Source organism: Ornithorhynchus anatinus, chromosome 21, assembly GCF_004115215.2.
Source record: "Ornithorhynchus anatinus isolate Pmale09 chromosome 21, mOrnAna1.pri.v4, whole genome shotgun sequence".
Classification (NCBI taxonomy): domain Eukaryota; kingdom Metazoa; phylum Chordata; class Mammalia; order Monotremata; family Ornithorhynchidae; genus Ornithorhynchus; species Ornithorhynchus anatinus.
The window spans coordinates 5,306,924-5,331,643 of record NC_041748.1 but is presented as its reverse complement, the minus strand read 5'-3'; the positions used below and the strand labels follow the sequence as shown (position 1 = coordinate 5,331,643).

General features: G+C 57.3%; 1 protein-coding gene across 1 annotated transcript in view; it reads left to right on the top strand.

The window, feature by feature from the left end:
* TRANK1 (tetratricopeptide repeat and ankyrin repeat containing 1) overlaps positions 1-24,720 on the top strand; it is a 51,366-nt gene that overhangs the window by 4,990 nt on the left and 21,656 nt on the right. The window contains exons 4-14 of the mRNA XM_029049160.2: positions 2,146-2,296; positions 4,267-4,385; positions 5,332-5,415; positions 6,903-7,041; positions 8,865-8,996; positions 10,948-11,118; positions 13,294-13,455; positions 17,424-17,684; positions 19,942-20,118; positions 21,513-21,913; positions 22,001-24,452. Coding sequence (XP_028904993.1) covers positions 2,146-2,296; positions 4,267-4,385; positions 5,332-5,415; positions 6,903-7,041; positions 8,865-8,996; positions 10,948-11,118; positions 13,294-13,455; positions 17,424-17,684; positions 19,942-20,118; positions 21,513-21,913; positions 22,001-24,452 — 4,249 coding nt within the window. The remainder of the gene's footprint in view (positions 1-2,145; positions 2,297-4,266; positions 4,386-5,331; positions 5,416-6,902; positions 7,042-8,864; positions 8,997-10,947; positions 11,119-13,293; positions 13,456-17,423; positions 17,685-19,941; positions 20,119-21,512; positions 21,914-22,000; positions 24,453-24,720) is intronic.

Below are 24,720 nucleotides of genomic sequence, written 5' to 3'. Positions count from 1 at the left end.
GGGCTTGGGAGTCAGAGTTCATGGGTTTGAATCCCGGCTCTGCCACTTGTCAGCTGTGTGACTGTGGGCAAGTCACTTCACTTCTCTGGGCCTCAGTTCCCTCATCTGTAAAGTGGGGATTAACTGTGAGCCTCACGTGGGACAACCCGATTCCCCTGTATCTACCCCAGCGCTTAGAACAGTGCTCTGCACCTAGTAAGCGCTTAACAAATACTATCATCATCATTGGGAGGGTACAGTTTAAGAGTGAAACAGACACATTCCCTGCCCGCAACGGGCGTACAGTTTAGAGGGGGAGACAGACATCAGTATAAAGAAATAAATGACAGATATGGACATAAATGCGGTGCGGCTAGGAACGCGGGGATGAAGAAAGGGAGCAAGTCAGGGTGACGTAGAAGAGAGTGGGAAAAGAGGCAATGAGGGTTTAATCAGGGAAAGCCTCTTGGAGGAGATGTGCCTTCAGTAAGGCCTTAAAGGCGGGGAGAGACGTTTTTCTGTCGGTTCATTCGTTCATTCATTCAATAGCATTTATTGAGCGCTTACTATGTGCAGAGCACTGTACTAAGCGCTTGGGATGAACAAGTCGGCAACAGATAGAGACGGTCCCTGCCGTTTGACGGGCTTACGGTCTGATCGGGGGAGACGGACAGACGAGAACAATGGCGATAAACAGCGTCAAGGGCTAGAACATCTCGTAAAAACCGATGGCAACTAAATAGAATCGAGGCGATGTACAATTCATTAACAAAATAAATAGGGTAACGAAAATATATACAGTTGAGCGGACGAGTACGGTGCTGTGGGGATGGGAAGGGAGAGGGGGAGGAGCAGAGGGAAAAGGGGAAAATGAGGCTTTAGCTGCGGAGAGGTAAAGGGGGGATGGCAGAGGGAGTAGAGGGGGAAGAGGAGCTCGGTCTGGGAACGCCTCTTGGAGGAGGTGATTTTTAAGTAGGGTTTTGAAGAGGGAAAGAGAATCAGTTTGGCGGAGGTGAGGAGGGAGGGCGTTCCAGGACCGCGGGAGGACGTGACCCAGGGGTCGACGGCGGTCGGTTATGAGGAGGAAGGCGTTCCAGGCCAGAGGCGGGACGTGGGCGAGAATAGGGGCTTACTAGAGAAGCAGCGTGGCTCAGTGGAAAGAGCACGGGCTTAGGAGTCAGAGGTCATGGGTTCGAATCCCGGCTCTGCCACCTGGCAGCTGGGTGACTTCGGGCAAGTCACTTAACTTCTCGGTTCCTCAGTGACCTCTTCTGGAAAATGGGGATGAAGACTGACAACCTGAGCACCTTGTATCTACCCCAGCTCTCAGAACAGTGCTTGGCACATAGTAAGCACTTAACAGATACTATTATTATTGTTGTACTCTCCCCAGTGCTTAGTACAGTGCTCTGCACACATTTAAGTACTCAGTAAGTAGTATCGATGATTTTTTAAAAATTGGTTTTTAAGCGCTTACTATTTGCCAAGCACTATTCAGAGAGCCGGGGCAGATAAATCTAATCAGATTAGACACGTTCCCTATGAGGCTCACAACCTTAATCCCCATTTTCCAGCAAGTTAACTGAGGTGCAGAGAAATGAAGCGATTTACCCAAGGCCACCCAGCAGACAAGGGGCGGAGCCGGGATTAGAACCCAGGACCTTCTGACGCGCAGGCCTGAGCTCTAGCCATTAGGCATGTGGCTTCCCATTGATGGATTCTGCTCCTCTTCCATCCTCCTACCCCCGGGTTCTGAAAATTCTGGGGGTGGGTGTGTGGCGGGAAGGGAGTGGGGTCCATTGGACCGACGCTGCCGTCGTGGTATCGTTCCCTCCCAAGCGTTTCGTGCGGTGCTTTGCATTCATTCATTCGGTAGTATTTATTAAGCGCTTACTACGTGCAGAGCACTGTGCTAAGCGCTTGGAATGTACAATCCGGCAACAGATAGAGACAATCCCTGCCCGCTGACGGGCTCACAGTCTAATCGGGCGAGAGAGACGGACAAAATCAATAGTAATAAAAAGAATGAAGGGGATTAACAAAATAAATAGGGTAATAAAAATATAGACAAATGAGCACAGTGCTGAGGGGAGGGGAAGGGAGAGGGGGAGGAAGTGCTTAAAAAATGCAATCGAATGAATGATAGGTTTCTGTTTGTTCTTCTAGGGTTACTACAGAGCCGGCTACTCTTTGCTTCACCTCTTCAGACCTCAAGAAGCCTCTCAGATGTTTTTCAAGGGGCTGGGGATTCTGCAGAGCTCACTGGACACGGGCCAGACGGCCGAATTTTTGGTGGGACTCCTCGCCACCGTCAACGGTGCGTTGGAACGAGGCACCGGTGCTCCCCTTTGCGCTCTGTGGGTGGAGAGGGGGATTTGGGGGCAGAAGGCTCGGGGGCAGTCGCTGATGGATTTCTCCTCGAGCTCCACTGAGTGGGATGACTGGTCTGGGGACGCTCTGAAAGCAGCGTGTCCTAGTGGCCGGGAGTCAGAGGACCTGGCTTCCAATTCCGGCTCCGCCACTTGTCTGCTGTGTGACCTCGGGCAAGTCACTTCACTTCTCTGGACCCTGAGCCCATTGTGGGCAGGGAATGTGTCTGTTTATTGTTGTAATGTGCTTGGTGCAGTGCTCTGCGCACAGTAAGCGCTCAGTAAAAACCATCGAAACTGACTTGCCTGACTCTGAGCCTCAGTTACCTCATCTGTAAAATGGGGATTGAGACTATGAACCCCAAGCGGGACATGGGCTGCATCCAACCTGCTTAGCCAGTACTTAGTACAGAGCCCGGCGCAAAGTAAGTGCTTACCAAATAGCATGGAATTAAAAATCAGAAACTGTTGCAATTCTGTGACTTGACAGTATTTATCTCTCTTATTTGCCTCAGCTTCTGTGGCTATTGCCTGCCCACAGATTGCCCCCCGTCTTGGCCGTTAAGAATTGGGGTCTCATTAGCTGCCCTTGCACACTTTAATTAGTGCTTGTTACGTGCTTAATGTGTGCAAAGCACAGTGCTAAGTGCTGGGGTAAATATAATTCATTCAATTAAGTCTAGTCCCCTTCCCACTCAGGTTTCACAATCTAAGAGGTGAAGAGACCAGATATTTTATGCCCATTATTCAGATAAGGAAGTGTAGTCGCAGAGGGGTAAAGTGACTTGACCAGAGTCACACAACAGGCAGAGGTAAGAGCTGGGATTAGAACCCGGACTTGGGACTCCCGGACTAACGCTCTTGCCGCTAGGCCGCGCTTAGACTTAAAATCCCAGAGACGCTGGAGAATTCTGCCCTAGAGACTTGGGGGGCTCCCCGTAACCGTCAGAGAGCAAAGAGGTTAGAAAAATCGTAAGGCGAGGAAGCCACCGGTGAAGAATAACCCTGAATCGTAGGGTTGGCAGGAAGGCATCAGGACCGAGGCGGCAGCTCTGTGACTGACTCCAGCTGATTCTCAAGGAACGGCATGGGTTTCTGGTGGGAAATAATCCGTAATCGAGCAGGAGGAAGGATTCTGGCCGACTGGAAGGAGCAGGCCTCTTTCGTGAGACGTTATTTGTCCCGGGACTATTTTGGGTCTGACTGCTTGGGTCAGAATAAGCCCCACGTCCAGTGGAGTCCTGCATGGGCCTGGTCTGGTCCACCATACCCACCCCAAGCATTTGGGACTTTTTTTTCCTTTCCTTCTTTTTTCTTTGTTTTGTTTTTTTGTTTATTTTTTTGGTTGGTTGGTTTTTTGATGGTATTTGTTAAGCGTTTACTATGTGCCAGACACCCTTCTAAGCTCTGGGGTAGATACAGTGCCTGGTACGTAGTAAGCGCTTAACAAATACCGTTATTATTATACAAACTAATCAAGTTGGACACAATCCCTGTCCCAAGTGATCTCACACTCTTAATCCCCATTTTACAGATGAGGGAACCGAGGCACAGACTAAATAATATTTGTTAAGCGCTTACTATGTTCTAAGTACTGTACTAAGCACTGGGATAGATAAGAAGCGAATCGGGTAGGACGCGATTCCTGTCCCCCATGGGTTTCGCAGTCTAATCCCCATTCTCCAGACGAGGGAACCGAGGCATAGAGAAGTGAAGCAACTGGCCCAAGGTCCCACGGCAGACAAGTAGCGGAGCTGGGATTAGAACCCAGGTCTTTCGGGCTCCCGGTCCCGGGCTCCGTCCTCCAGGCCGTGCTCCGTCGGGCCCTGGACGGCAGAGTCAGCCCGGGGTGGGGCTGCAGAGCGCCGGTCCTAGCCCCCGGACCCCACCGAGTCGCGACTCTTCTCTCCCCTTCCAGAGCACCAGGTGGAATTGGTGGGCTTGTCGTCCTTCTACGAGAAGATCTTCAACCCCCGCTTCCCGGCCCTCGTCTGGCAGCTGGTGATAGAGAAGTTGACCAGGAAGGGGATGTGGCAGGTGAGCCTGGGCCGGGGAGGTCGGTGGGCCCCGAGGATGCCCTGGGAGTCGGAGGACCTGGGTTCTCATCCCGGCTCCTGCGCTCATCTGCCGGATGACCCTGAGCAAGTCACTTCACTTCCTTTAGGCCTCAGTTCCCTCGTCCGGAAAATGAGGATTAAGGCTGTGAGCCCCATGTTGGGCAGGGACCGTGTCCAACTCAATTTGCTTGTGTCCACCCCAGAGCTTAGTACAGCGCCTGGCACATAGTAAGCACTTAGAAAATACCATTATTATTATTATTCCACACTCCCCGAAAACATTGCCAACGCTTTATGTTCACATGGGTCTGTGCAATGGCCATTATAACCCCTCGGATATTCCAAATCTAATAATTATGGTACATGTTACCTGCTTACTATGTACTAATCACTCTTCTGAGCACCGAGCTAGATAGACGCTAATAATGATAACTGTGGCATATAAGTGCTTACGGTGTGCCGGGCACCATACTAAGCGCTGAGCTGGATGCAGACAAATCGGGTTGGACACAGTCCCTGTCCCACATGGGGCTTACACTCTTAATAAGATCTTATATGACCTTGGGTGAGTCACTTCATTTCTCTGGGCCTCAGTTCTCTCATCCGTAAAGCGGGGATGAAAACCGTGAGCCCCATGTAGGACCCGGACCGTGTCCAACCTGATTATCTCGTATCTACGCCAGCGCTCAGTACAGTGCTGAACAAAAAGCCACGATTAGTTTTCCCTGCCTGTTGACTGGCAAGACAAAGGACTGCGATGTGGCACAATGGAAGTGCTGAACAAACACCTTTAGAGTACTAATTTTAGAGAACGTTGAAGAGCCTGAAATGTGGACTTTTTTTCTTTGAAAATAAAACAGTTTAATTCTGAGTTCTGGGAGTGTTCTAGGCGGAAAGATAAATTCCTTTTTTTCCCCCCTCCCAAGGCCTTGCTCCTGCTGTCGACTGAGAAAGAGAGATTACCGGGCTTGCTAAGCATTCCTCAGTTATCACTGAGGGAACTCTTTGAGGTACAGTGTGTGTGTGTACGTTTGTGTCGTGGTGTGGCTCTCATCAGTTCATTTTCTTCTTTTTTTCCTAAATGTTCTTTTTGGAGTGTTTCTCGCTGAAGGCGGGGATGGAGTGTACTCATGTTCTTCCTCCCACCCAGTGTTCCAGGTTTTCTGGGTCAGTTGCTATTATTCCCCTGCCCCCCCTTCTCGCTCTCCCCCTCCACAGATCTCGTCGGCGAATTATTTTCACACCCTCTCCGAGGCGGTGTTCTAAAGTTTCAAGCTTGCTGTTAATATTACTAAAAATAATAATAGTGGTAATGATAATTACGGGACTTAAGTGCTTCTTTGTGCCAAGCACCGTTCTGAGTGCTGGGGTAGGTACAAGTTAATTAGTTTGGACGCAGTCCCTGTCACACATGGGGCCACACTCCTAAAGTCACTTAACTTCTCTGTGCCTCAGTGTCCTCGTCCGTAAAATGGGGAGTAAGACTGGGAGCCCTACGTGGGACAACCTGATTACCCTGTATCTATCCCAGCATTTAGAACGGTGCTTGGCACATAGTCGGCGCTTAACAAATACCACCATTATCATTATTATTATCCCCATTTTGTGGATGAGGTAACTAACTGAGGGACAGAGAAGTTAAGTGACTTGCCCAAGTCACGCAGCTGACGTGTGGCGGAAGTGAGACTAGAACCCCGGTCCCTCTGTCGTGCCGTTCCGCCAGTGTTCAGTTTCCCAGGTCCCGGCACCAGGATCGGAGAATCAATCGATCGGTCGACGGTATTTATTGAGCGCATACTGTGTGCAGAGCACTGTACTAAGTGGTTGGGAGGGCTCAACCAGGTCTTTCCGGGCTCGTTCCCAAGCCTGGGCTCTTTCCACAAGGCTCCTCCGGCCCCTTCCCCGTGTGCTTAGCGAGTGAGGATGGGATGCAGGCTGTGAGCCATTCCAACCTCCCTCCCTGGCAACACTCTGCCTGTGAGATCCAGCCTGGATTTGCCCAGTTACCGTGTGTCAGTCGGTCGATGGTATTTATCGAACACTTAACTATGTGCAGAGCACTGTACTAAGCGCTTTGGAGAGTACAGTATAACAACAGACACATTCCCTGCCCACAACAGCCTGGGCACAGACATCCCCCTTCTCTCCCTCCTCAGGGCCTTTGTCCTGTAAAGACGGCAAGCTCGTTGTGGGCGGGGACTGTGTCGATTTATCGTTCTATCGTACTCTCCCGAGGGCTTAGTACAGTGCTCTGCACGCAGTAAGCACTCAGTAACTGAATTGCTATTTCATTTACTTCGAAGTAGCAGGCCCCTGCCTCCGTGTACCATCTCAGACCACGACCGGGCGTGGGGTCGGTTCGTGTCCGGAGCAGGTGGGTGCTTTCCTCGGTCCTCCGGGCCGTGGAGGGAGTGACCCGTCAAGGCCCGGGAGGAGAACTGGCTCTCGGCGGAGGCGGAACGGGGGGTGACGACGCCCCCCGTCCTGCCCTTCCCAGAAATATGTCTTCTGCGGGGACTACGTCAACCTGGAGATGGTGCCCAACCTGGTGGAGTGGCTGATCTCGATGGGGGCCAGCGTGGAGAGCATTGGGCTGCACCCTCTTCATGCCATCATGAAACTCTGCATCCTCGCCAGTGAGTCCCCCCCCCCCCCCCAGTCCCCCCCGCCCCCTGCCTTTTTTTCTTTTTAAAATGGTATTTGTTAAGCCCTTCCTATGAGCCGCGCCGTCAGCCCCACAGCACTTACGTTCATCCCTGTGATGCATTTATTCCTATTAATGTCTGTCTCCCCCTCTAGACCGTAAACTCGTTGTGGGCAGGAAATGGCAATCAGTCAGCTAAGCGCAACCATATGACAGTAAGCTCTCAAGAAATACGATCGAGCGAATCCCTCCAAACCTCCTTAGATGGGCCGCCGAGACGCGACGCGGGCGGTCGGGGCCGAGGTCACACGCTGACCAGGAAGGGGAGACAAGGGGTGGAGAGAGGTGGGATGAGAGTAAACCTCCCCTCTCACTGTGAGTCGGAGGGTAGTGGGAGAAGGTAAGACCACCACCTTCAGCAGAGAGTGGCGCGAGTGCCAGCTTCATCTGCAGGACGTTAGGAAGAGGTTGATGATGAGGGGGAGTTTTCCCACGAAGGGGCGTGAAGAGGCCTCATTTAGGGGATCGGGAAGGGGGCTGGCGCGAGGGGAGGGGGCAGGTTGGATGGGAGTGAGCCGACCCCGGGGCAGGGAGGCGGGAGGGGTTTCGGGGTTAGCCGGGAGAGGAGTAAGAGGATGTGGTGAGCAGAAGATCAGGGAGGGAAGGAGGGAGAGCAGGGGGATGAAGACCTCAGTCCTCGGCGTGTGAACCTGATCCCGAGGGGCCGCGCTGCTCAAGTGGTGACACCGTGCTCCCTGCTGTGGGGCGGGGGACAGCCACAGGTTTCGGGACCCTGGCGGCGCCCCAGCAGCAGCGGGAGAAACCAGAACAGTGGTCATAATTGTGGTATCGGTCGAGTGCGTATTATGTCCCAGGCACCGTTTTCTATGCTACGGACAAGAGCATCAGGTCCTACAGGGGCTCGTAGTCTAAGCAGGAGGGAGAACAAGTATTGAATTCCCTTTTTTTTAATAAGGTTCGTTCGGCGCTCACTGTTTGCCGAGCACCGTTTTGGGCGCTTAGGGTTGGTTCAGGATAGTCACATCCTACGTGGGGTTGGTGGTCTAAGGAGGAGGGAGAACGAGTATTGAATCCCCAGTGTTTTTTAGTGATATTTGTGGTATTTAGTGATATTTGTGGAGAAGTGGATAGTGGAGAAGCAGCATGGCTCAGTGGAAAGAGCCCGGGCTTGGGAGTCAGAGGTCATGGGTTCGAATCCCGCCTCGGCCACTTGTCAGCTGTGTGACTGTGGGCAAGTCACTTCATTTCTCTGGGCCTCAGTTCCCTCATCCGTAAAATGGGGATTGAGACTGTGAGCCTCACATGGGACAACCTGATTAGCCTGTATCTAGCCAGTACTTAGAACAGTGCTCTGCATATAGTAAGCGCTTAACAAATACCAACATTATTATATTTAAGTGCTTACTATGTGCCGAGCACAGTTCTGAGCCTTAGGGGTGATATAAGATAATCAGGTCCCACATGGGGCTCGGCGGGAGGGAGAACGAGTACCGAATCCCCATTTTTTTAAAATGGTGTTTTTTAAGCGTTCACTGTGTGCCAAGCACTGTTCTAAGCACGGGGGTGAGGGCACAGAATAGTCAGTTGCCACATGGGGCTCACAGGCTTCAGATGAGGAAACTGAGGCCCAGAGAAGGGAAGTGAGCAAAATGGAGGCACCGGGGTCCTTCTGACTCCCAGGCCCCGGGCTCGATCCCCGAGGCCCGGCCGCTTCCTCTCTGGTCCCGTCAGCTAGTTTGCCGACGTCTCGTCCACCGAAACGCGCCCCCCTGCTTGCTTTTCGTTCCCTCCCAGAGGGAAGCCGTCTCTTCAGGTGGCTGCTGGATCAGAGACCGGACTTGGTGAAGAAAATCAACACGCAGGACGAAGAAGGACGGACTCTCCTGCACCTCGTGGCCGCCAACTCGCCCGGTTACCTCATCAAACGTACGTTCCCCCTACCCCACCCAGGGTGGGCGGCCTCGCCCGCTGGAGTGAACAACTGTCCGGAGGGAGCGGACGAGTCTCCGAGGCCGGATCTTGGCGGGGGTTCCCGCAGGAGACCGGGGGGGTGGGTCTGAAGATGTTGGGCTTGAAGCGGAGCCGCCTAGTGAGTAGAGCACCGTGTGCAGGGCACCGTAGTAAGTGCTTGGGAGAGAACAAAATGACAATATGAGTCGATAGGCACTTTCCCTGTCCACCGGGAGCTATAGAGGGGGAGACGGATGACGATAGAAATGAAATTACAGATGTGTCCTAAAGGGCTGCGGGGCTGGGGGACGCGTGACAGATCAAGGCGACGCAGAAGGGAGTGGGGGGGAAAGGAAATGAGGGTCTAGTCGGGGAAGGCTTCTCGGAGGAGATGTGCCTCCGATTAGGCTTTGAAAGCGGGGGAGAGTCATTGTCGGATACGAGGAGGGAGGGCGTTCCAGACCGGAGGCAGGGCGAGGGCGGGAGGTCGGCGGCCACATAGATGAGATGGGGGGGACAGCGAGCTGGTGGGCGTTAGTCCTCATCCCGGCTCCGCCACTTGCCTGCTGCGTGACCACAGGCGAGTCATTTAACCTCTGCGCCTCGGTTCCCTCCCTCCTACTTTAGACCAGGACTCCCGTGTGGGAACTGATGGTCTTGAATCTACCCTGGTGCTTATTTCAGCGCTTGGCAGATTGTAAGCACTTAACAAGTACCGCGATAATTATTACTGAGGGTGGCTCCGGGAACGTGGGCTTCTCCCCACCACCGGCCTCGCCTGCGGGCCGACGGGGCACCTCGTCTCCAGCCTGGAAGCCCGCGGGGGGCAGGGAACTGGTCGGTTAATTCTGTGGTATTGTGCTCTGCCAAGCGCTTAATACAGTGCCCCGCACATAGTAAGCGCTCAGTCGATACCACTGAGGGATCGATCTCCCCCTCTTCCAATCCCAGTCGACCGTGCCTGTCAGGCGCTGTTGAAAACAGTGACGGGTCTGGTCCGAGCAGCTGCCCTACGGAGGCTGCAGATTTTGCTCAACCCCTGGGGGAGAAGCAGCCTACCCTAGTGGAAAGAGCCCAAGCCTGGGAGTCAGAGGACCTGGGTTCTAATCCTGACCTCGCCCCTTGAAGCGGGGTGGGCTAGTGGATAGAGCCAGGGCTTGGGAGTCAGAAGAACCTGAGTTCTAATTCCGGCTCCGCCACCTGTCTGCTGTGTGACCTTGGGAAAGTCACTTCACTTCTCTGGGCGTGTTTCCTCGTCTGTAAGAGGGGGATTAAGACTGCGAGCCCCATGCGGGACAGGGACCGTGTCCAACCCCATTTGCTAGTGTTCGCCCCAGCGCTTTAGTACAGTGCCTGGCACATAGAAAGCGCTTAACAAAATACCACAGTTATTATTATTATTATTCCCCCTCAGGAGCAGGAAGAAACCTGCCTTGCGGAGAAGCCTCTAGGGACGTGGAACTCGCGTTTGTGAGCTTCAAAGGGAGACGAGCTTAGACTTGCTCGACCTTCATTTTTTTTAAGGGGTATTTTTTAAGCACTTACCGTGCGCCGAGCACTGCATCAAGTACCGGGGTAGGTACGAAGTAATCACGTCGGACCCTCCGTTTCCCAAGTGGGGTTCAAGGTCTTAATCCCCATTTTACAGATGAGGGAACTGAGGCCCGGAGAAGTGAAGTGACTTGTCCGAGGTCACGCAACGGACGAGTGGCGGAGCCGAGATCCGCACCGAGGTCCCGTAGGCCACGTTACTTCTCACGCCCTCAACCACGCCCTCGGAGCAGCGTCTGCAGCGGGCGCTTGATAAATAGGCCCCGTTGGCCGAAGGGAAACAAACCTCCGAAGCCGCGGTGATTTCCTCGGCGGACGGTGAGGATCGTGTCTTTGTTTTTATTATCGTCGTTTCCTTTCTCTCCTCGGGATCCAGGTCAGACGGAGGACGTGCAGATGCTTCTCCGGTTCGGCGTGGACCCCAGGACCCTGGACCGTCAGTCGAGGCGGGCGGTGGACATCCTGAAGAGAAACAAAAACTTCAAGGCCATCGATAAGATCAACTCCCACTTGGAGCGGTCGTCCAGCTTCCCTCGGGACTTTCCGGGTATGTCGTCCGCCCGAGGCTGCGGGGGAGACGGGAGGGGAAGGTTCGGGCCCGGGCTGTACCGGCCGACGGCTCGAGAAGAGCCCACTCCGATTCCCAAACTCGGCCTCGGCCCGCCCGGCTTCCGTTCAGATGCCTCGGGGAGGAGAGGAGCAGCACGGTGTGGTGGCTAGCGCCCGGGCCTGGGACTCAGAAGGTCCTGGGTTCTAATCCCAGCTCCGCCACTGGTCTGCCGTGCGACCTTGGACGAGTCGCTTCTCTGTGCCTCGGTTCCCTCGTCTTTAAAAAATGGGGATTACGAGCATGAGCCCCACGTAGGACAAGGACTGCGTCCGACCTCGATAGCTTCTATCGACCCCGGGGCTTAGAACACTGTGGGCGAGTCACTTAACTTCTCTGTGCCTCAGTTACTTCATCTGTAAAATGAGGATTAACCGTGAGCCTCACGTGGGACAACCTGATTTTACCCCGTCTCTCCCCCAGCGCTTAGAACAGCGCTCTGCGCATAGTAAGCGCTTAACAGATACCAAAATTATTATTATCAACGTGCTTGGCACAGAGTAAGAGCTCAGTATTATGAGAAATTAGCCTCCCGGGCGGACGGCCACCCGGTCTCCAGGCTGCCACCGGTTGGCAGCAATACCCCATGCCCACGGAGCCCCATCGATCCATCGGGCAACCAATCGAACGCAGTTCTCGATCACCTTCTGTGGACAGAGCACTGTACTGAGCGCTCGGGAGAGCACAATAAAATAGAAAATCAAATAAAAATCAAATAGAGAAGCAGCGTGGCTTAGTGGCAAGAGCCCGGGCTTGGGAGTCGGAGGTCGTGGGTTCTAATCCCGACCCCGCCACCTGTATGCTGGGTGACCTTGGGCGAGTCACTTCCCTGGGCCTCAGTTATCTGTAAAATGGGGATGAAGACTGCGAGCCCCATGTGGGACAACCTAATTACCCAGTACCTACCCCAGCGCTTAGAACAGTGCTCGGCACATAGCGCTCAACAGATACCATCGTGGTCGTTATCTTCCGCCCGCAGCGAGCCTATTTGTTAATCAGTGGTATTCACTGAGCGCGCACTGGGCGCAGAGCACTGTGCTAAGAGCTCAGGAGAGAGACACGTTCTCTGCCCACAGTGACCTTGTTTGTTAATCAGCCGATCAGCGGTATCTATTGAGGGCTTACTGGGCACAGAGCACCGTACTAAGCGCTCGGGAGAGTACAGTACCACAGAGGCGGTAGTCACGTTCTCTGCCCGCAGTGACCTTATTTGTTAATCAGTCAATCAGTGGTATTTATCGATCGCCTACCGTGAGCAGGTAACTGAACAAAGTGCCTGAGAGAGTACAGTGCAACGGAATTGGTAGAGACGTTCTGTGCCCACAACAAGCTCATTTGTTCATCAATCAGGGTGTCTATCGAGCTCTTACGGAGCGCGGAACACTGGACTGAGCGCTCGGGAGAGTACAGTACAACAGAGTTGTTAGACACGTTCCCTGCCCACAGCGAGCCGACCATCTAGAAGACTTCCAACATGCAGGTTTTCAGGAAATCTTGTGGTTAAGGACGCTAAACTCCTACCCGGCTTCTACCCGGAGCCGTTAAACGTCCGGCCCCTCGTTACGGTCTGGGAGCGTGCCTGCTAAATTCTGTTATATTGTAATAATAATATTATTTGTTAAGCACTTACTCTGCGCCGAGCACTGTTCTAAGCGCTGGGGTAGACACAGGGGAATCGGGATGTCCCACGTGGGGCTCACGGTCTTAACCCCCATTTTACAGATGAGGTAAGTGGGGCACGTCCTCTCCCAAGCGCTTAGGACAGTGAACCAGTATGGTGGAGAAGCAGCGTGGCCTAGTGGATAGAGCACGGGCCTGGGAGGCAGAAGGACCTGAATTCTAATCCCGGCTCCGCCACTCGTCCGCCGTGTGATCTTGGGCAAGTCACTTGACTCCGCTGGTCCGCAGTTCCGTCTATCTGTAAAATGGGGATTAAGAATGCGAGCCCCGTGCGGGGACAGGGACCGTGTCCGAACCGATTGCCTTGCATCCGCCCCGGTGCTTAGAATAGTGGCCGGCGCGTAGTAAGCGCTTAAGAAATACCATAATTATTGTGCTTGTTAATCCCGTGGAGCGAGCGCTCAATAAATACCGTGGATTGGTCGTTCCCTGCAGGGCAGAGCAACGGCGAAATCGCCGAGAGCGAGGATGAAGTCTTTCTGGCCGCGTTCGAGCAGTTCGCCCAGTTCTTTGGCTCCGAGCACGGAGCCCAGCACAAGAACCTGCTGAAACAGGAGGCGGTTCAGAGGTTTATCCACGCCCTCGCCACCGTCCAAGGTGAGAGGCCCGTCCTCCCCGTTTCTTCCCCTTCAAGTGCCCTCGCGTCGTTTCCGACCCAAGGCGGCTCCGTGGACGCACCCGCTTCAGAACACCCCATCTTCTGTCATAGAATCGTTCTGGCATGTGTATCCGTGGAGTTCTTCCGGTAAAAGTACGGTTTTTACCGTTGCCTTCTTCCGTGCGGGAAAAGCTGGAGTCCCCGGCGTCGTCTTTGACCACCATTTCGATCACTCGATCACCCGCCTTCGACTCTCTCCCACGCCGCTGCCGCCCAGCACGGGCGAATCGGCTCTGTCCGACGCTTCGGCTTAGACCTTTCCTCTGTGGGTAACCCTGGGTGGCCTAGCTCTGAGCTTCATCAGCTTACGCAAACTCTCCTGCCACGGTAAAGCGTCTATTCGCAGGAGAGAAGGGAGCCAAAAACTTGTGAGTTTTGGGTTGGTTTTTTTTTTTCCAAATGACATTTGTTAAGCGCTTAGAGTGTGCCGGGCACTCTCCTGAGCACTGGGGTAGATCCAAGCTAATCAGGTTGGACACAGTCCCTGCGCCACGTGGGGCTCATAGTGTTCATCCCCATTTTACAGATGAGGGAACGGAGGCCTAGAGAAGTGTAGTGAGTTGCCAGAGGTCTCACAGCCGACAAGCGGCGGAGCCGGGATTAAAACCCAGGTCCTTCTGACCACCCGGCCCGCGCTCTATCCGCTACGTCGCACTGCCTCCGTAGGTTTGCGCGGTGTCCCCTGCCCACGGATGCTTTACCGGTAATAATAGTCATCATCATCACTAGTATTTATTAATTGCTTACCGGGTGCCAGGCACTGTACTAAGCACTGAGGTATTTACAAGCTAATCGGGCTGAACTCAGTCCCTGTCCCCCTTTGGGGCTCGCGGTCTCGCTGCCCATTTTGCAGATGAGGTAACCGAGGCCCAGAGAAGTGAAGCGACCTGCCCGGGGTCGCACCGCGAACAAGTGGCGGAGCCGGGATTAAAACCCATAACCTTCTGACTCCCAGGACCGTGCTCTCCCCACTACAACCTGCCGCTTCTCAACTTAAATTAGAGATGCTGGGGATCGAAACCGCGGCCTCATACCTGGAAAGCACGCGTTCTGCCACTGAGTTAGGCTCACGGCCTCAATCCCCATTTTACGGAAGAGATAGCCTCAGAGAAGTGAAGTGACTTTGCCCTAGTTCACACGGTAGACAGGTGTTAGAGCTGAGATTCGAACCCAGGTCCTCCGTATTCCGGGCCCAGGCTCTAGCCACTAGGCTACGCCGTGACCCCCGGGCTGGTTGCCCTTGTGGGTGAGATAGGATGGCAAAGCCACAGGCCCCCGGGCGCTACCCACACGGAGGCCAGATTGATTCATTCAGTTGTATTTATTGAGCACTTACTGCGTGCAGAGCTCTGTACTAAGCGCCTGGGAGAGAGCACTGTAGCGATAAACGCATTCTCTGCCCACAACGAGCTCAGAGTCTAAAGAGGAGCTCGCAGTCTATTATGGTTTTTGATAAGCGCTTACTATGTGCCAGGCACTGTACATAGCGCCGGGGTGGATGAGAAGCAGCGTGGCTCAGCGGCTAGAGCCCGGGCTTGGGAGTCAGAGGTCATGGGTTCGAATCCCGGCTCTGCCGCTTGTCCGATGTGTGACTGTGGACAAGTCACTTCACTTCTCCGTGCCTCAGTTCCCTCATCTGTAAATTGGGGATTCAGACTGTGAGCCTCACGTGGGACAACCTGATAACCCTGTATCTCCCCCAGCGCTCAGAACAGTGCTCTGCACGTAGTAAGCGCTTACCAAATACCAACATGACTATTATTATTATATAAATTAATCACGTTGGACACAGTCCCTGCCTCAAATGTTTCCTTTCTCAGGAGAGGGAAAAAAAGACCATCAACCAATGCCCCTACGCCCTCCCCCCGACTTTACTGTCGCATCGTACTCTCCCAAACACTTAGTACAGTGCTCTGCACACAGTAAGCGCCCAGTAAATGCAGATGAAGGAACGGAATGATTTGTTGCCCCCGTGGATTCTGCCGTGGGGGCTCAGAGAGTTCTGACTTCGGCCGGGAAGGCATTTGGTCTTTTCGGGTTCCGGCATCTCTCCGCGTTGGTTTCCGGGGACGACCCCCCTCGACGGTCCTCCCCGGGTTTGCTCGTTCGGCCCGAGGGGGAGGCCGGACCGTCCAGGGGTTCGGGGACGGCGCGGCCGGCGGTGGGGTTGGAGCGGCCTGGCTTACTGGGTAGAGAGTCCGAAGGACCTGCGTTCTAATCCCCGCTCTGCCGTTTGTCTACCGTGTGATCTTGGCGAGTCACTTCACTTCTCTGGGCCTCAGTTACCGCATCTGGAAAATGGGGATGAAGAGAATTATATCTGCCCCAGCACTTAAGAACAGTGCTTGGCACATAGTAAGCGTTTGACGGGTACCGTCGTTATCATCAGTCCATCGCCGGGGGTGTCCAGAGGAAATCTCTTGCCGCTGAGTCCGCCAGGGCAGGTTCGGTCAGATGCGGTCAAGGGTTCTAATCCTCTCTCTGCCACTCGTCTGCTGGGTGACTTTGGGTCAGTCGCTTCACTTCTCTGTGCCTCGGGTCCCTCGTCTGTAAAATGGGGGCTAGGACCGTGAAACCCACGTGGGACAGGGACTGTGTCCAGCCCAATTATCCCGGTGCTTAGAACAGTGCCTGGCACGCGGTAAGCGCTTAACGAAGGCCGTTATCATTATTATATCGCCTATTAATTATTTATAGACTGATGTAGTAGCCACCTCTCTTAGCCGAACATCTTGGATGCACTGTGGATCTTCGTCACTAGAGGGAGGCCAGACCCTGCCGCTGTGTTTCGTGAGCGCTGAGCGATATTTCATTCATTCACTCCTCCAGTCGGTGGTATTTACTGAGCGCTTACTATTTGCGGACCGCTGTACTAAGCGCTTGGGAGAGCATCACACAACCGAATTAGCAGACACGTTCCTCGCCCATAACGAGCTTAGATTCTAGAGGGCTAGACCAGGCTGTGGCGCTTTCTTAAGCGCTTACCCTGTGCCGAACACTGCGCTGAAGTGCCGGGGTAGATTCAGGAGGATCGGGCACCCAGGGCTGACGTTGTAATAATGTTGGTATTTGTTAAGCGCTTACTACGTGCAGAGCACCGTTCTAAGCGCTGGGGTGGATACAGGGTAATCAGGTCGTCCCACGTGGGGCTCACGGTTAATCCCCATTTTACAGACGAGGTAACTGAGGCCCAGAGAAGTTAAATGACTCGCCCGCAGTCACACAGCTGACAAGTGGCAGAGCCGGGAGTCGAACCCATGACCTCTGACTCCGAAGCCCGGGCTCTTTCCACCGAGCCACGCTGAGAACGGGTATTGACATTGGTCTTACAGGAGAGCAGTGAGTTAAACGTCTGTCGATGGTCATTTTTTTGCTAATCTCCCTAAGAGGCAGAATGAGAATTTTGAATCAACTGCTACTGATTCTTGGCATTTCCCCAGGGTCCTGACCCTTGAGGGACACCCCCCCCCCCCGAAGAAAAATCATAATAATTATGGTATTTGTTAAGCACTTACTATAAGCCAGGTTCTAAGCGCCAGGTTGGATGCAGTCAGTCGGGTTGGACCCAGTCCCTGTCCCACATGGGGCTCGCACTCTTAATCCCCAGTTCCCAGATGAGGTCACCGAGGCCCAGAGAAGTGAAGCGACCTGCCCGAGGTCACACAGCAGTCACGAGTCAAGCGTGCCCTCAGCAGGGTGGGGATTGTACCCCGGCACCCAGAACCCGCCCGTGCCCGACTCTGGCCTCGATGTGGGCAACAATGTGCCGGGATGCCCAGGCGGCTCCGTTTTTGTCCTCAGACAACCCGGGGGCGGGGGGGGGGGTGTCTGTTCCGTGCCGCCCTTTCGGGAGAGAACCGGACCGTGTGTCGGCTGGGGGCTCGACGTTCTCCTCCGCTGTCAACAGAGATCCCCCCGACCCTGGCCTGCGACGTGGATCCCCACGCAGCCAGCGCCCTGATCAAGTCGCTGCTGGAGAGGCAGAAGTGGTCCGAAGTCCTGCTGTTGCTGACCCGCAAGGCCAACGGCGGCGGGGAGCCGCACCCCGGCCCCGGCCTCATCCGGACCTGTGACCTGTCCGACCTGGACATCCGCGTGGTCATCCAGCACCTCAGCAGCTGGGACGATCGAAGGACCCACCTCCTGAGATGCCTCATAGACCGAGGAGGTGACGGCGCCGACCCGGGGGCTGGGGGGCCGGGGGAGGCTGACTGGGCTCTCGGGGGCCGGCCGGGGAGCCGACCGCGTGGCGGGGGGCGGTAACCGGGCCGGGGTCTGGCTGGAGGCTAATCGGGCCGGGGGCCGGTCGGGACTAACGGGGTTGGGGAACCACCGAGCGGCCCAGGGCTGGCCGGGTTGGCGGCTGGCCGGGGGCTAACTGGGCTGCCGGGGACTAATCGAACCCGGGGCTAATCGGGCGGCCGGGGGCTAACCGAGCGGCCGGGGCTAACCGGGCTGCCGGGGACTAACCGATCCCGGATCTAACTGAGTAGCTGGGGGCTGGCCAGGGGCTTCACCGAGCGCCTGGGGGCCGGTCAGGCTGCCGGGGACTAACCGAACCCGGGCTAACCACGCGTGACCAGGGGCTAACCGGGCAGCCAGAGGCTAACCGGGCCGGGGCCGGCCTGGGGCTGACCGGGATGGGGGACCGCCGAGCGAGCGGGGCTGGGCCGGAGGCTAAACGGGCCGGGGACCGGCCAGAGGCTTTACTGAGCTTCCGGGGCTACCTGAACCGGGACTTCTGGCGCGCTCCGGGAGGCATTCCAGTGGCTTCTCCCGGTGACATCAGGCTATTTCCGGGGGCTCTGGAGACCGCCGGGGCTTCGGAACCCCGTCTTTGAAAACCCCGTCTCCGGAGCGGCTCTGGCTTTCTCCCACAGGCCTCCCTTCCCCGGGGAGGAAGAGGTCTGGGAGCTTGGGGTCAGGTCCCCGATTCTAGCCGGGCCGCCAGCCGAGACCCTTCCCGCCCCTTCGACTCTCTTGTCGAGTGACCGGACCGACAACAGTTAAGGAGAGACCTCGAGATGACAGGTGGATGGAGGCGGCAGCTGCCTTAATCCGGGCTGCCCCACCCAGTTTTCTGGATGCGGAGGTTTCCCGAAATACAGAATCCTGGGCCGGAAGGCTCCAGGCCAGGATTCTCCTCCTCTTCTCTGCCGTTTTGGGGTTGGAGGCAGCAGCTGCTCCAGGCAAGGAGCTTGGGAAGAGCCCAGCCTAGGGAGTCAGAGGACCTAGGTGCTGATCCTGGCTCTGCTGCCTGTCTGCTGGCTGACCTGGGGCCAGTCACTTCACTTTTGGGGGCTTTCGGTTACCTCATCTATAAATGAGGATTAATAATAACAGCAGTGATAGTAATAACGATCGTGGTGTTCGTTAAGCGCTTACTATGTGCCAGGCGCTGTCCTAAGCGCTGGGACGAGTACGAGCAAATCGGGTTGGACGCAGTCCACGGTACACGTAGGACTCGGGGTCATTCGTTCATTCAGTCGCCTTTATTGAGCGCTCACTGTACTAAGCGCTTGGAAAGTACGGTTCGGCAACAGATGGAGATAATCCCTACCCAACAGTGGGCTCGCAGTCTAGAAGGGGGAGACAGACGACAAAGCAAAATGAGTAGACGGGCATCAATAGCGTCAAAATAGATAAACAGAACTATAGATATATACACAGTCTTAATCCCCGTTTCATAGATGAGGCGACTGAGGCACGGTGAAGTGACTTGCCCGGGGCAGGGCCGGGATTAGAAACCACGGCCTCCGGACTCCCAGACCCGGGCTCTGTCCACTAGGCCACGCTGCCTGAGCCCGGTGCAGGGACTGAGTCCAACTTGATGATCTCGTATGTGCCCCAGCACCTCGTACAGTGCCTGGCACGGAGTACGTGCTTAACAGATACCACAATTAATTCATTTCTGGTAGCCTGAGATCCGGGGGATTTTCCCCGGTTCCCGCTCGACCGTACCGTACGGCAGCTCCGCCTGCGAGGGACGGGTGAGCTAGGTCCCGGCCGCCGGTTCTCGGCTCGGGAGGCAAAGCCAGGAGGACTTCGTGGTTCTTGTCCCTCGTTCATTCGCTCACCCGTATTTACTGAGCGCTTCCCGTGCGCAGGGCACTTCACCGAACGCTTGGGAGAGTAGAGCGGAAGGATAGACGGACACATTCCCCGCCCACATTGAGCTCACGGTCTGGTCCCCGTGGCGATCGGGCCTGGATGTCTCCTGGTCCCGGACTTCGGGACCAGGGTGACCGGTGGGTGGTCGGTGTGACAGGTGACCCTTCCCCTGCCGCGCTGCCTGACGCTCCCCCCGTCAGCCGCCCGGCCCCGGGGGCCAGAGGTCCAGGCGGGCGGCCTCCCCGTCGCCCTGGGCGCTCTTGGCCTCTTCTCGGGCCCGGACCTGATGGCCGCTTCCCGTTGCTCTTTCCCAGCGTCCCCCGAGGGCCCGAGGCAGGCCCGGGAGAGGCCGCTGCCCGTGTGCCTGAGGGACAACGACTTCCAGCTGGCCTATCTGCTCCTGAGCAAAGGGGCGGACCCGCAGAGCATCTCCCTGGCGGAAGGCGATACCCCGCTCCACGCCGCCCTCTACATCGTCTTAGACAAAAAGGGTGAGCCGGGGGTAGGTTTCTCTGGGGGCCGCTTCCTTCCTCGCCTCCATTGGCGAACTCGATGAGCCGAGGGGTCCGAACCCGGTCGCGTAGCTGAGTGGATGGAGTCAGGAGGACCTGGGTTCCGATCCCGGCTCCGCCACGGGTCTGCCGTGTGACCCCGGGCAGGTCACTTCATTTCCCTGGGCCTCAGTTAGCTCATCTGTAAAATGAAGGTGAAGAGCGTGAGCCCCATGGGGACAGGGAACCCGGATCTACCCCAGTCGGTACGTGGCACGTAATAACGATTGAGGTGTTTGTTAAGCGCTTACCGTGTGCCAAGCGCCAGTCTAAGCACCGGGATAGATAACAGGGTAATCGGTTTGTGGGGCACGTGGGGCTCGCGGTCTTAATCCCCATTTTCTAGACGAGGTAACAGGCCCAGAGAGGTTAAGCGGCTTGCCCGGGGTCACCCAGCAGACGAGCGGCGGAGCCAGCATCGGAACCCACGTCCTCTGACTCCCAGCCCGTGCTCTCGCTCTTTCCACCGAGCCACGCTGCTTCTCTTATAAGCGGTTAACAAGTGCCGTGATCTCCTTCAGCAACAGTCGAGCCCGTGGAGGGTGGGAGGGTCGGGTGGCCGGGGGTGGACGGGTGGGTGTGGGGGGGATTGGGTTGGTGGGTGAGGGGGGAGCCACGGATTCAGCGCTGACCCTATTGCGTAGAACAGCAAAGACGTTTATTCCTTCCTTCCACCCTCAACCTTTACCTGGCGGGAAGTGTCACAGATCCCGTGGATGAAAAAGAGAGTCTAGGGGGAAGCAGAGCGGCCTAGTGGAGTGAGCAAAAGCCTGGCAGTCGGAGGACCTGGATTCTAATCCCGGCTCTGCCGCCGGCCTGCTGCGTGACTTTGGGCGAGTCGCTTCCCTTGTCTGCGCCTCAGTTTCCTCAACTCTAAACTGGGCTTAAATCTTACCACCGCCTGTGTAGAGTTACTACGCGCTTACTCGTGCCAAGCACCGTTCTAAGCACCGGGTTAGATCCAAATCGGTCGGGTGGGACCCGGTCCCCGTCCCACATGGGGCTCACGCCCTTCATCCCCGTTTTACAGATGAGGGAACCGAGGCCCAGAGGAGTGAAGCCCGAGGTCACACGGCAGACGTGCGGCGGAGCCGGGGTTAGAACTGGGATCCTTCTGACCCCGCGGCCCGCGCTCCGTTCGCTAAACCACGCCGCTTCTTCGGTCCCTCGTGCCAACCCCAGCGCTCGGTTGGCTGCCTGGCACGGAGAAACCGCTCGATCAATTCCACCGTCCTTCTCCTTCCGAGGTGTGCGGGTCGGCGTCTCGATCCGCTCCCCGGAGGAGAGCGTCCGTGCCTGAGCCGCCTTTTTTTTTTTCCTCTCTCCCTTCCTAGACGAAATCGGCTTTAGCTTCCTGAACTATCTGCTGGGCCTGTTCTCGTCCAACCCCTCCGCTTTCCCCTACCTCAACCCCAACGCCCAAGACGCCAACGGGAACACGGTGATGCACGTCATCTTCCAGAGGAAGCCGATGAAGCGCCTCAAGAGGCTCATGGACCTGCTGGCCCGGTTCGACATCAACCTGAACCTGAAGAACAAGTGGGGGAAGGACGTCAAGTACCGCGTCAAGAAGAACGACCCCCTGCTCGTGAGCTGGACCCGGGCCGTGCTGGAGCACAGGCGGCGGCACAAGCAGGAACCCGCCGGGCCCGTCGGCAAGACCGCCGGGTCCCCGGGGCCCGGCCCTTCCCCTCGATCCAAGAGCCCGGGCTCGTCGTCTTCCACCTCGGCCTCCGTGTCCCCGGACGGGCGGGAGACGGCGGGAGACGCCCGCGGGGCCGGGCGGGAGACGGCGGGAGACGCCCGCGGGGCCGGGCGGGAGTCGGCCGGAGACGCCCGCGGGGCCGGGCGGGAGTCGGCCGGAGACGCCCGCGGGGCCGGGCGGGAGCCCGGAGCCGCCGGGAAGGCCCACGCGCCGAGGGACGGCCTCGCGGAAGCCATCGCGGCGCTGATCGCGCAGGTGGAGCGGGAGGGGCCCGAGGCCCCCGAGGAACCCCCGGCCCCGCCGCCCCCCCCGGCCCCGGCCCCGGCCGTGGGACGGGCCGTCGGCGTCCGCGGGCCGGAGGAGCCGGCGAGCCGGGAGGCGGCGACGGCCGGGAGCGGGCCGGCCCCCGTGGCCAACGGGCCCGTGGGGGCCGGGACTCCGGACGGGGAGGTCCCGGAGCCGGAGGCCCGCCTCCAGGACTTCGACAAGATGACCTGGGAGATCGAGTGCACGTCGGAGGTGCTGAAGAAGCTGGGGAGCCCCGCGGTCCCGCGGCCGATGAAGAGGAAGATCGTGCTCGTCATCCAGCAGCTGGGCAACGGCGAGTGGACCCAGAGCCTGCAGAAGCGGCTGAGGCACCTCAAGGCGGGCATCCGGCTCTACGAGGCCAAGCTGGACAAGGGGGCGCGCATGCTCTGGGAGCTGGCCGTCGACTTCTCGCCCCGCTGCAGCGAGAACCCCGAGAAGCCGGCCTCCCCCCACGGGCCGGAGAGGTCGGGCCGGGTCTACACGGAGATGATCCGGATCTGGGACGTCGTCCTGGACCACTGCAAGCTCAACGACGCCATCAGGGCCATCTGCAGCGCCTACAACCGGGGCCTGGCCTGCGTCTTGAGGAAGAAGCTCAAGGGCATCAACCAGAGCCGGCTGTCGTCCCACCTGAAGATCCAGAGGCGCATCCCCCGGTGCTACGTGGAGGACCTGGAGGCGGGCAAGGGCCAGGCCCAAGGCCTGCTCGAGTACTTCCCCCCCGCCAGCGCCGTGGAGACCGAGTACGGCATCATGAAGTTCCACAGCTTCAGCACGGACGTGGCCTTCAACATCGTCCACGACTCCGCCTCGCCCGTCGAGTACCCGTTCCGGGTGGGCGAGCTGGAGTACGCCGTGATCGGCCTGAACCCCCGACCCCTGGAGCCCATCGTCCTCATCGGGCGGAGCGGGACGGGGAAGACCACCTGCTGCCTCTACCGCCTGTGGAAAAAGTTCCATTCCTACTGGGAGAAGGCCCGCCGGGCCCGGGGCCCTCTGCTGGTCCGGCAGACCTGGCAGAGGAGGCGGCTCCAGGCGGGGGGCGGAGGGGCCGAAGAAGAGGAGGAGGAGGAAGCGGAAGAGGAGGAGGAGGAGGAGGAGGAGGACGGCGACGGGCGGGCCGAGGACGGCGACCGGGCCGAGGCGAGGGAGGACCAGGCGGCGGCGGCCGGCGGCCCGGGGCCCGGGTCCGGTCTGGACGGCAGCGAGGCGGCGGGGGCCGGCGGCCCCGCGGCCGAGGAGGGCGGCGGGAGGGAGCCGGACCGCCTGGAGCACCTGCACCAGGTCTTCGTCACGAAGAACCACGTCCTGTGTCGGGAGGTCCAGAGGAACTTCGTCGAGCTGTCCAGGTGCACCCAGTGCACGAGCCACTTCAAGCCCCTGGAGCCCAACGTCCACAGGCTGCAGGACGTGAAGGACGAGAACTTCCCCCTCTGCCTCACCTCCAAGCAGCTGCTGCTCCTGCTGGACGCCTCGCTCCCCGAGCCCTTTTTCCTGAGGAACGAGGACGGCAGCTTGAAGAGGAACGTCGTCGGTTGGTCCGCGCGGGAGGAGCTGCTCATCCCCAACTGGCAGGAAGAGGACGAGGACAGGGAAGCGGACGGGGCCCACCAGGAGGAAGACGGAGGCGAGGGAGCCGGCGCCGGGGAAGACGATCCCCGGGTGTTCGTGACCTACGAGGTGTTCGCCCGGGAGATGTGGCCCAAGATGGTGAGGGGCAAGCACCCCTTCAACCCCGCCTTGGTGTGGAAGGAGATCAAGTCCTTCCTGAAGGGGTCCTTCGAGGCGTTGAGCTGCCCGCGGGGGAGGCTGACGGAGGAGCAGTACCAAAAACTGGGCAAGAAGAGGTCGCCCAACTTCAAAGAAGACCGGAGCGAGGTGTACAACCTCTTCCTCCTCTACCAGCAGATCAGGTCGCAGAAGGGCTACTTCGACGAAGAGGACGTCCTCTACAACCTGTCCTGCCGACTGGCCAAGCTCCCGGAGTTGCCCTGGTCCATCCACGAACTCTACGGGGATGAGATCCAGGACTTCACCCAGGCCGAGCTGGCCCTGCTCATGAGGTGCATCAACGACCCCAACGCCATGTTCCTCACCGGCGACACGGCCCAGAGCATCATGAAAGGGGTGGCCTTCCGCTTCAGCGACCTGCGCTCTCTGTTCCACTACGCCAGCAAGAACTGCGCGGACAAGAAGCAGTGCGCCGTCAGGAAGCCCAAGAGGATCTACCAGCTCTACCAGAATTACCGGTCGCACTCGGGTACGGACGTCGGGGTGCGGGGCGAGGGGACGGCCTGCCTCTGGGCGGTTCCCCAAGGAGTGGGAGAGTGCAAAGGAGAGATAACAATAATAATAATGAGTGGTATTTATTAAGCGCTCTCTGTCTCCGGAGCTCTGGGCTAAGCTCCTGGGAGAGTGCAGTCCGACCGAGTTAGCCAGCACGTTCCTCGACCCTAACCGGACGTAGAGATAAATTAGAGGTAGGAAAGGTGACGGAGTGTACGGATATGTACGTAACCGCTGTGGGG